At 38.6% G+C, this 12,199-nt stretch overlaps 1 protein-coding gene across 6 annotated transcripts in view; it reads left to right on the forward strand.

Annotated features, from left to right (window-relative positions):
• Lrp4 (LDL receptor related protein 4) overlaps positions 1 to 12,199 on the forward strand; it is a 193,807-nt gene that overhangs the window by 153,396 nt on the left and 28,212 nt on the right. For all 6 annotated transcript variants that reach the window (XM_022792578.2, XM_086981607.1, XM_022792601.2 and 3 more), the window contains 2 exons: positions 10,135 to 10,336; positions 10,636 to 10,911. In XM_022792578.2, coding sequence (XP_022648313.1) covers positions 10,135 to 10,336; positions 10,636 to 10,911 — 478 coding nt within the window. The remainder of the gene's footprint in view (positions 1 to 10,134; positions 10,337 to 10,635; positions 10,912 to 12,199) is intronic.

The following is a 12,199-nucleotide window of genomic DNA, read 5'->3' on the forward strand; positions in this document are numbered from 1 at the left end:
TAGTATTCGTTTATTATTATACCTAGGCAACTACGGTCGGGTAGAGAGTTGGTGCGCCTTTCAGCTCTCTAATGACCTGGGGAAAATCGAGCTTAGAAGAATATAGAGATCGATCCTTCAGCGTTTACGAAGCTTGACGGACATTTCTTTAAGATTCGGAATAATGTCGCCGCCATCTATCAAGCATACTTAGCGAAATATGCTTGAGACACGTCAGTGTTATCGAGATTGAGCTGGGCTTGTCGCATTGACAACGCTGGCAGCTATCGCTTGTACCTGTTGACGATACTGGCTAAGTGGGCATATAGTAAATAGGTGACCTTTAGGAACTTTTGCTTTTTTCCCATTGAAAGTCATAAAGATGGCAATTGGTGTCATTAGAGCAGCAAGTGGCTCTCGTAATGTGTCATCTTTGTAACTTTTCAAGCGATCTTTTTATTGTTGCCGTTATTTATAGCCTGCTGTCTCAGAAAAACTTGCTCTTCTCATACAGTGTGTCAAACGCTTTTTTGAGACGAAAAGCCTGACTGTTGCTAGATAGCATAGCGCTTTAATCATTGTACACTTACGAGAGATCCCGTCAGCGGTTGACCAGCTATTAATAACTAAGTCCCAGTTGTTTTTATTGTATCATATTTGGCTTGTTTAAACAAGCAGGTTTTAGATGTTCAATCTAACTCGATATAGCATAGTCCGTCTTACGCACCTGTCGCTGACGGTAACATATTACCAGCCTTGTGTACCGACCCACCCCACATTAATAGTGAATATTATTATGTTCGTATTTTTTAAAAGCTCTGATACAAAATATGGTGTTATCACCGTTATCTTCCCTATGCAAATTGGGCAGATATAAATAAACTAACTTATTTTCATATTTGAATCTCTTAATGGTTTTTGCACATCCGAGAAACGCCTACTTTACTTCGTCGGCACGACGTTGCTTCGGCGGATTAGGACACGATCCAACGAACATTAATCTTAGCTTTAGCTTTATCTGCACTGTAGGAAATGGACGTTGCCTATTTTTTGAGGGGAATTTTCCAGGACGGAACGCGTTAGGAGATGAATGAAGATTGCTTTTTTATGTCATCCATATTGAACGTATTATTCATATTGAGAATGAATTTTGCTTGCTCTGAATATTGTTGACTTTCATCCTCACAAACGAACCACAAATTAGATTAAAATCCAATATGGTAGAGGAGAATTCCTATATCGGAGTTAATGGATTTCCTGAAACACATAGAGTCTATTTAAACCAGAGAACTGTTCTGTGTAATAGATTTAGTTAACGTTTTTTAACATTGCTTGTTATATCAAGGTGATTTTTTGTCAGACACAAGATGGCATGTTTGTACCCGGACGACGGCGGCGGCTATTTAACGATACCTCATCGTATCATAGCGCCTCTGCGTATTTTACTATTCTAACGTTGATGCTGCAGGCACCTTTTCTTAGTCACTTTAACAGGAGATTCTTTTGCAGCTATTGAAGGTGGCAGATCGAATGCGAGTTGATCTTTCTTTCGAGAGGGGCAGGTTCCGCAAACTGTTTCTCAATTATATTTATAGTTCCTCATTAATACTATGATATACTTTTGACATTTTTCTCATATTATCTATAAGTAAAACACTGACTTCATATACTTCATAGCCTTTACACTTTATCGAGACTGACGTTTAGCTCAAAAAACTCATCCTTCTTTGATGATCCTATTCCTAGATTTTCTAGATCCCATAAAAAATCTACGCTCGATATTTTTGTTCGATCGCCGACAAAACGAATCACTTGTCCAGTAATACCGTCTATGGTTGGATTAAGTAAAAAGCAAATTTATTATTATTCTATGCAACGACAATTTTTTTTCTTGTCGAACGAAAATGTTTTTTGCATTTCAGTCATCACAGGAAACTTCGTTGAAGCTTCTCAAGTTGACTTGTTGTATAACTCTAATTGCCGCTTTTTTTTTAGAAATCGTGGATAAACCTGGTCTTCATGTCGAATAATAGACATTAAAATATAAAAAGAGCTAAAGTAACTTATCATGCTTCTGTTATGATTTTCACTGTCTATAAGGCTCTGATATTTTAGGCACAGATTCACATGAAATCACCAAACCTGTTTGATCCATAAAGATCTTTTAAATTGTACATCTTGTTAGCTTATATCAACTTTGCATCTTCCGATTTTCCGTATTCGCTCCCTATTAATATTGACAATGATTCCGTATTGTATGTTAGAGAAATCCGAGTAGCGGATTTTATTGTTAGTAAGGTAAGGGTAAATAAAACATATTTTAATTTTTTTTTTTTTAGTTTCTCGGTACTGCAAACATCACTTTCCTCGCAAACATATATATCAAAAAAATGGGTTTCGATCTCTAAATCGTTTAATGTCACCAGCAAATTGTGGGTCTTTCTCTCATTTATAGCTATGGACCACTGCTTGGGATAAAGGTGCCGATACAGATATAAATTAGTCTGTCGCAAACGCGCTATTTGGTGGACCGTTAATAAAGGTTCCTAAAGAGCACATGATCTCTGTAGCTCCCTACTCATATTCAGCTATATGATCCATGATTTCAGCAAATTTTTCTCTAAGCTTTACAATAGAATTAAAGGTTACCAAGAAGTCTAACTTTATTTCTTAATGGTTTTACCTACACCACTGTCATCTTGCGCAGAGATACGTTTGCCTCCTGAATAGTTTTACTATTTTTTACATTATTTGCGATGTATTATAAAGCCGCGTTTTTAATTGTGTGAAACAGGCTCTTTCCAACGCTTTTCTTTTCTCAGTAGTCTGAGAAATTGTCTATATCCAAACACTGATGCTCTGATTAGTTCCGTCCACACGTCAAGGAGCAAAAATCAAGCAAAAAAAAAAAAAAAAAAATTAAACCTCATAACCTAAAAATTAAACAATTAACGTAAGAAATTATAAATCGTTTATTCAATTGTAACTGTGTTAACAATTGAACACTGAAGTTAATCCAGTTGGTTTATATTCGGAATTTTGTGTTGATAAGTATCATACATAACTATAGTACTATCCTTATTTAAACACAAGCGTACTCTTAACTACACCTGCCTTCCTTTGCTATATATTATTATGCTTTGCCAAAGTTTCTAAAAAATCGTTTTCCTTACACAGCAGTGGTGACTTCGATGAACCTTCTTCAAGATTTTGTTTTGTGACGACTTTATTACCGAAAGTATGGCAAAATATGACACCTCATGGATGAGGTTGCCTTTCCGTTGTAGATCTGAACTTAATCCAAAGTCCACAGGCGTAAAGCAAAGCCCTGCTAAATTGCTAAGTCGGCTGTGTACGTAATAACTTTAAATACTCATCGGGCTTAAAATTTTTCCATAATTCTGGCACCAAATGTTGCATGCTACGTGTACCTGAACGAACGGAGACATATTACACGTTCGGATGAACCGCAATCTGACAACGGCTTTTCTGCGTATTACGCGCAAGTAGACGGCGTTCGGCTTTAATGTACAGAGATTTCAGACTAGTTGATTTTTTGAAGGCAGTTATATAAATAGTGCATATCCAAAGAGAGAATGAATCATGTTTTACTGAGCTTTACGATCTAATTTATGATAAACAGTTCAATTTCGAAGCACCTCTGTAATTGATCGTAAATTTAATATGCGCTGCTTCTTTTTCTAAATATGGAATTGGTCATGCCAGTTTCTACTTGTGAAGCTCAATACCGAAATCTATAGCTGCTAAATTTCATAATAATAATAATAACATCAACAACATTACTTTTTTTAACGAAAAACGTACAATGTGCTGTTTTTAATGTCGCGCTATACATAGAGCTGTCCTCGAAATGAGACAACAATAGTTCGAGTCTGTAATTACCTTTTTAGTAGGAGAATCAGGACCGAATATCATTGAAGATGATTACAGGCAAAACTATACTGCTGAGTTTGAGACCACCAGTAGACAGTAAAATATGTGAAACTGAAAAAAAAAATTATAAAAGTTGTATCCAATGTCCGCCTAAGAAGATGCTTAATAATTTTAGCAGTTGTTTTGTTTCGACACTTCAGTCTGGATGAATCTCCGCTTCTCTGCGTGGTTTGAAGAATACCACCATTAGATACGACAGCTCAAGGTCGACTGCAACAAGGAAAGCTTTTTTTTTTTTTTTTCGTCAACACCATCTATAGTTTTCAATTTCGGTCTAAACAGGATTGCTTTTTTTTTTTCTCATCGCCGGTGGTTTGTCACTGTTGTATATTCAGCTCATTCTCTTCCTTCGTTTGTGACAAACGACCCGACGGTGGGTGCTCGCGGTTCAAGCACTGTTCTATTGCTTTGCTAGAGACATGTCTCAGTAGTTGCGAACTATCTTGACCTGGCTGGCGTCCAATTTATGGAGTTTGCTTGCAATATGGAGATTCAATCCAAGCGACGCACAAAAACTTACATTGGAAATAGCAAAAACAAAAGGTCTACGTTTTCTTTTATGCTCGTAACACCCTATCCATGGTATGGAATCGAACAAATGCACACGCTCGTCAATTGGACGGATTAGGAAACATGCCAACAGATAAAGTCTTCCCACTTGTAAAGGCAAAGGGGGAATGCATTTTCGTTGTAAACCGCAACGAAGAAATGCATACATCAACCGTAGCAACCAAACTCAAATAAAAACCCCTCTACCGCGAAACATGCAGTCTAAAGTAGACGCACAATTCGTTTCATTTTTGGTTTAGTACGACAGAGAAGTTCCCTCAAACCTCAGCCAAAATAAGGCGGACATTCTTAATCAGCATATATTTCACGCAATCGACGACAAGTTAGAGGCGCCATGCAGATTAGAAGGTTTCTACGTATACACATTGTATCTTAACTGTATACTTAACGACTGAATAAAGTTGCTACCGAATAAAAAGGGGGTATGTATAGTTGTATGTGTTTGACGAAAGCAGGTGTCTTGAGTTATATGTACATAATAGCTATGTTTACACACACTGTTAGATCGATGGCTCATCAACATTCGATCTAAGCTGCTAAACCATAACCTGGAAAGTGTTTGGGTTAAATGCCCTGCAAGAAGTACTGCGTACGCTTTTAGGTTCTCGGTGCAACTTGTCGTTTTAGCTTCGAATTTGTTCTCCGTCCTCACCATCAGCTTACTTCATCTTAGCTCGTAGCGAACTTTGACACTTGCACTACTCTAGTCGTTTGGAGCGACAACTCCACGCTTGTACGGTACACGCCAGGATAATAACTCCAGAACTATATCGGCTTGGTTAGTGATCCGAGATGATTTTTAACCTCCTAGAGGCTTCACAGGTTGGTTTTCAAATTGACATTTGTCGCTTGCTCGTAATGCGCCTTTCGCTTCCTAAATTCTTATAAATATAAAGGACAGACTTTGATGATCTTCACCTGTAATTGGAATAGATGGGTCACTTACTGTTTGGTTACTTTACATTGAATACGTAGTAAATGCGTCGAATCGGCGCATAAAAAAGGGTAACAAGCGACGACTATATTATATATACGTAATACTCTTGGAAAATTTTGCGGGTATATCACGTCAATTGTTCGTCTGCTTGCCAATTTAATTAGAGATTAACGACGGTATATGCCAACCATGTTAAGCATCTCCGTTGCGACCAGTTGTTGACAATCATGTCACTTTAACACGACTCTAATATATGCTTGTCATAGACTTGAGCGGTTGCTATGGTGACCAGATATCGCACGTGGGACATTTTTTCTTTTTTTTGGTAACATCCTTATTCGTTCTCCTCTAAATCGCACAGTGGCAGGATACGACACCGAGATATGATTCTTGTGAAAAACTAGTTGACAGTATTTCAACCTGAATGGATTGAAATAAACAGGGCCTTGATAAAAGTATTCCGAGTGTATTTTGGCGCAAGGCTAAGCAAAGTTGACTCCATAGTATACTCAAAGGATTTATCTAAATATATCTGTAGTCTGAACTGTCATGACACTGGTACCGGCTTAATAATATTAGAGGATAACCTGAATTGTATGTAGACTTGAATTAGAAATATTAAAGAGAAATTTCTTCTTTTGATATTTGAAGCGGGAGAGTATTTTCTGATCCTAGACAGTATACTTGCAATGTTCGGGTAGAAATAACAAAATTAGCGTTAACACGTTAAAGAGCGGAGTAAAAGGAGAACCAGACCCAGAATTAATTCGACTAACATCTTTTGCAACGGGGTTTAAACATCTCGGCAAAATTGAGTCTGTTTGATGAATAGCTACCAAGCTATTGAGCTCTCCTTAAAAAATGCCATGTGATAATTAACTGAATATATCGTGGTTAAGGCTTAGCAACATGATTACCCATTGCTGTATCGCGATGAACTATTCTGAGGCCTGATAGGCATGCTTGAGCATGGATTATAAGCTTGTATCTGTTGAGAAGGCTCACTAAAAGCCATGTCAGTAACAGGACCAAAGATGGCCTTCATCGTTGTTGGGGTTACGAGGTCAGACTAAAACTAAGGCATCAAAGTGCAAATGGAGGTGGATAAGTGAAAGAAAAATTCGATCGCCAGAATAGGACACTAAGTGCCTATTGATTGATGAAGCACTTTGGGCACGTAAACTAGGTTGACGGCGTTAATATAAGAACTAGAGAAAGAAAGAACAAAGCATACGGCAGATAGGGACCTTCTGGCGGGAACAATTAAGACATTGATTACTGGCCGAGGCACGGTTGAATCTGATAGTCAGGGTGGCAAAGAATTACTTAAAGCACCTTGCAATGCCAGCAGTAGGAATGTAATCATTGAAGCAGTCACTGCAAAGGAAAGTTTATCATTTTCATTTTAGTGCAGCCTTGATAAGCCAGCAGGTTTTCGTACCAGTAGGATCAAACTTAGGGTAAACGTGACCATTTTTAGTCTTCTTAGTTGTACGACGGTAAGTGTTGTGTACTTTATAATTTCGGGTTTTAAGAATAAGAGCTATAGTTCAGAAATAAGGCTTGGTTAAGTTAAATAAGCGTTCAAGATTACAGGTCCGCAATAAATCCGTATGCTTGGCATACTATACACATGGGAGGAAGAATCACATCCGCTAGGCCGAATATCATCAAGGTTATTTCCAGAATTTGGGTGCGAAACAGAATCAATGAGAGGCTGAGATTCTCGGTTAACTTTGATATTACAGATAACCGGTTGCTATCAGGGTGTTCTTATTCGGGCTAAGGTCATTTGAATTACAAGCTTTGAATGCAGGGCTATTGAATTGAAAGGAACACTATTTTGACTTTAATTAATGCGACAAATATGCTTAGGTACATAAACATATGTGAGGTTTAACAAATAGGGCACCTCAAAATACCATATTTACTATATATCACACTATGGCCTCACATATTGTGCATGTCTTAAATCACTAGGGGTAGAACGCACATTGCCAAACTTCCGCCAACGCTTGCTTTGATGTAGTAACAGTATTATATGCGATGTATGCTGTACGGGGTGTTTTTCAATTTAGACCAAGTCTTTTTTTCGTAGGGGGGGGGGGGGGGGGCGAAAAAACGAAACGTTTTCAATTTGATTTCAGGGATGCGAACGGGTGGCTTTATCATTAAGCGTTGTGATGCTACCTAACCTAATGTATGTGCTAGTTTAATAGGGATCTTTTTTTCGATACAACGTAGCATCTTACCAGAATCTGAAACGTAAGCAGTATTTTAATTTATTTGTCTAGCGATGTTACAAGTATTGTCCAAAGTAGCAACCATTAAACACTTAACATTCGAGACGTTAAGAAAAAGCGATAGATGTTTTTAAAACTAGCAACTCCTCGCAGCAGATGAAGACTGTTACTATGAGTTCTTGCAGTTGGATCGTCAGATCAATAAAATCACTTCAGTCGATAACGTTCTCTATGTATTCTCACGAGAAGTAGCCTAAATGTGACGGGTCGTCAAACGATCAACTCTTTAGGTAATGAAATAACTAACAATTTAGTATGCAAATGGTCAGACACAGCGGTGTCCGAACGTTATTATAAGTCATATGACACATCACACCGAAGATTTGAAATGATTAAGATGCCATTTTTTTTATAACAGTAAGCACACCTTCGATTTTTTATCAAATCATATTAGAAATATTTATGAAAAATTTTCTGAGTGAAAATTATGGAAACAAACGCAAAATGTCTGGTAAAAATAAATCCAGCTCCTCTCTTTCACCGAGATTGTAAACTTCGTCTACAAACGAGATTCATTGCTTCATTGTTGCTTGTTGTATTTAGATCAATCTCATATACTTATAACTGCATAATAAGTACTAAATCAAATATAAGACAGTCCGTTCTTTAATTTTAGTGTCTGCTACAAGAGCTTAAGTGAACTTGAGCGATATGTGAGGAAGCTTTAAGTTTTAATCACAAAAAGAAAGCTAGAAATATGTAACCAGAAATGAAATGAGTTGTTGAAGGGTGGATCACTGTTTTCTTATCCAGCTTCACCGTCTTTTTTAATTCCTATTCTCCCCTATGGAAAAAGATTCATTCATGGCCAAATGCTACAGGTTAGGGTTGTACTCAAGTAATGCACCCAGCCAATCGGTTGTTATTCGCTTGCTCTGTACGTATAATTCACGGACTAACATACTGCACGGCATACAATATACGCCGTGCTAGGCATGGCAAAGCTGCGTACTGGTCGTGGCCACGGTGCAACGATGGCCAACCTCATCCGGAGCCTCATGCCAGCAAGTTGGCTTAGAAGTTATTGCAGTCAACTACGCTGCCAAATCAGCATACTCGTAGCTTGTTGGCAGCCGGCGAGAAGCAAAGCCAGCGTTAGTATGGATAGAATTAGCAAGCTTTACAACCGTACAGTCGCACGGTGCGCCTTCGCTCGCAGTGCCTTTCCTTCGCCTTATTACCTGTTACGTTCCTTTCATCTCCTCCATTTACCCTCTATGCAAACTAATGCGCGAAAAATCTACATGTACTTACACCATCTGACAGGCGCTTGAAAGAACCTCTGCATCGGGCCGAATAAAAGGTTGTAAAGGCCTGCCAAAAAATTATCCACTTTGTGTTTTTCTAAGACGGCGGGGGTTTTATTAAGAAACCACAACGTGAGTTATGTATAGAGGCACCTGAGAGGCAAAAATCGTCTCGTAAAATGTTTAATCCGTAATCGCTCTTGGTGATGTTGCTACTGTTTATCATAATTTGTTTCGTTGTTTTGCGCCCTTTCTGCTCTCATGATAATCGATGAATCGTCATAAAGCCGTGAGAGAACTTATTCAGTAACCTGACTTCTCGATATACCACCCTTTCGCCACTGTCCCGTACCGTTGAGAATGGGGAATCGAGAAAAGGACTTGACTGAGCAATAGGCCACTTGGCAATAGGTGGTAGTATTTGTAACATTTCATGTATTGGTTTAATGTCCTAATTTAATACTACGGGAAAACAAGAGAGAGGAATGGGTGAAACATTCTGCTAGGGTGTCATGATCGTAAGCAATTTGACTCTTGAATACATCGGTATATTGCTATATATTCCGATGGAGCTACATCACTATAAAGCCTATTCGTAATAGCTCTTTATTTTATCGAAAACTGCAATACAGTTTCATAGCAACGTAGACTCGTAGTTGAGGACATTATATCAGCCCTCCCGGTCGAACACGTTTTGCAAGGTTATTGTGAAATTTTATAAATGAAGGAATGAATGAAGAGTTGTAAAGTGCTTCTTGCAATTATTATATGAAATGGTCATGACGATCTGGCCTCTGATTTACTGATTGACGACTTGCTTCGTATTGACTCAGTTATACAGTGCTTGAATTACCGGGCGTAAAAGGCCGACCTAACTAAACACTTTATCACCAAATAACTTAAGAAGTAAAGAGCTTCACAAAGTTTGAAATCATTGGAAACATCTGTGCATAGCGCAAAAGCATAGTTCCTTTTATAATTATTTGTGTGGTATGTAAGTATAGAGCTATTATAAGCTCTTTCAGATTGCGGTGTATGTTGCTTAGCAAAGTATTAACAAAAAGAATATTTATATATACAGTATATATATATAAGTACTTGATATTTTTCATCGGCTCATTTGTTTCGTCGGTTCTGATTTCAGATGACGCGGCGTGTCCTTCTTCAAAAAGAAATGCCAAATCCATTTGGGTTGTATTTTTTCGAAGGCCGTATCTACTGGAGTGACTATGAAAAACACATGATTCAATCTGCAAATGCCCAGACTGGTGCAGACCGTCGTCTAGTCCGCGATCGCCTTGAGGGTATCAACAATATTATCATCTACCACAGACAGCGACCTGAAGGTAGAAGGGCATAAATGCTTAGGAAAAATTGTAAATGTTAGAGCAAGTAGATATGTAGCTCAGCTTTTTGATTTGGTATCTCTTTGACGGCCGACAGCTATTGGTTTATATATATTTTTTCCTGTATACCTTTAGCAAAACTCCAGTTATGCTTTCGTTACTTTTTTTTTTTTTTTTTTTTTTCTTTTAATAATCATTCATCCATCCATCCATCCACCTTCGAACCGTCCTTTTGTATTTAAATTATGAAGGCGTATGCTTCCATCACTCGCTTAACATTTATTATCTGTTTTTTGCAGTGCCAAATTCGTGTGCCTTAGACAAGTGTGGCTGCAGTCGGCAGTGCCTTCTGTCAGCGGGAAACCCTTCAGGATGTGAGTGCGCCTGCCCAACAGGGTCCGCATTGCTCAACGATACCAAGAGTTGTTCGGACGCCTTTCGTAAGATGCTCGTTTTTTCGCAACGCTCTGAAATGAGACTTATGAGTGTTGAGATGCCTTACTGGGCAGATGTACTTGTTGCCACCCCACAACGTCTTGAAAACGTTGTAGCTCTGCATGTCGACACAGTTGAAGGTGAGAGGATCAAGCTTCGAGTTATTCCATGGCTGTAGTTTATTAGGAACTGTATGTTACTTACTTTCAATTAGACGTGAGTTTGTTGTGACCATTGGCGGTTGTTGCCTAGCTTTTTAAATAAGCAAACAAATTTTATTTATTTATTATTACAAATTTATTTAATTATTATTATTATTAGTATTGGGATAAGAGTAAGTAAGAGACACTTGTAGGACGAATGGACTGACAGTGCAAGCCTAGATTAGATTTACAGTTGTATATTAGTGGTTAGAGTGATAGACTGGTGGTAGACGCTCTCTATATTTCCTAACAGGACTATTCATCTTTACGATCCTACTGACTATTTTCGACTGCGCATTGATTAGTCCTCTGTATTTTTCATACTGTTGTGCATGTTTCTTCGTTCGTCTTCTAATTAGCCGTATTACTCATCTCTCATTTACGGTACAACGCATTACTTCTTAGGGCGGCTAGACAAGTCGCTTCTATAATGTAAAGCAAAGCATGTAAAACCCTCGTCCTCTATGTATAACCCACTTATTATAAACAAGCGACATTTTTTTAGTAGGCGGATTTAATACATTAAGGCACACAGTTGGGATTGAGTGATACATAAATATCCAACGTATGGCGGACTTAGCCCCGGCAGTTGTATTTGGTTCCGCCGATACTAATTCCAACTAACGCACTTTCCTCCCCCGCCTTAAGTTTCACTTCCTGTTGGCCTGGGTTTTTATTGAATAGTACCACAAATTGGCAGGAAGAGTCAATGGGCCGAAGTTACTCTTGGGCTCCCCGTCGCCTCAGACGTGTGAAGCCCTAATATCTGCAAATCTGGAGCGCCTGTTTCTAGTGCAGTCTCGAACGCTAATTGCGCCCACTATTGCCGGCCTAGGCATTCTTTTTCCTTCAAGAGCTTTCTACCGTAGCCGCTTTCGACTCCCACTTCTTACTAGTATCACTACTAGCTAAACATCTTGGAAGCCGTAGAAGAAATCTAGCATGACGCATACTGCCCCTGTTCCATCTGTTTATTACCATCTACTTTACTCTGTTCTTAGCGTCTTCTAGTCATCTATTAATCAATGAATAGCATATGGATGAGCGTACCTTCTGTTCTTAACTCTCAGTGCACACACGTACCGGAAGGGGCCACTTCAGTTGCAAGTGGGATTGAACTATTTCATGTATCAAGTAATGATCAACCTTTACACCAGGTCAATCCAGCTATTTTCCGATGCGTGGTATCAGATATTGTAGTTTGAAACCCATTCGGCTAGCCGGT

The sequence above is a fragment of the Varroa destructor genome, unplaced genomic scaffold (assembly GCF_002443255.2).
Source record: "Varroa destructor unplaced genomic scaffold, Vdes_3.0 BEIS01000001.1, whole genome shotgun sequence".
NCBI classification, from domain to species: domain Eukaryota; kingdom Metazoa; phylum Arthropoda; class Arachnida; order Mesostigmata; family Varroidae; genus Varroa; species Varroa destructor.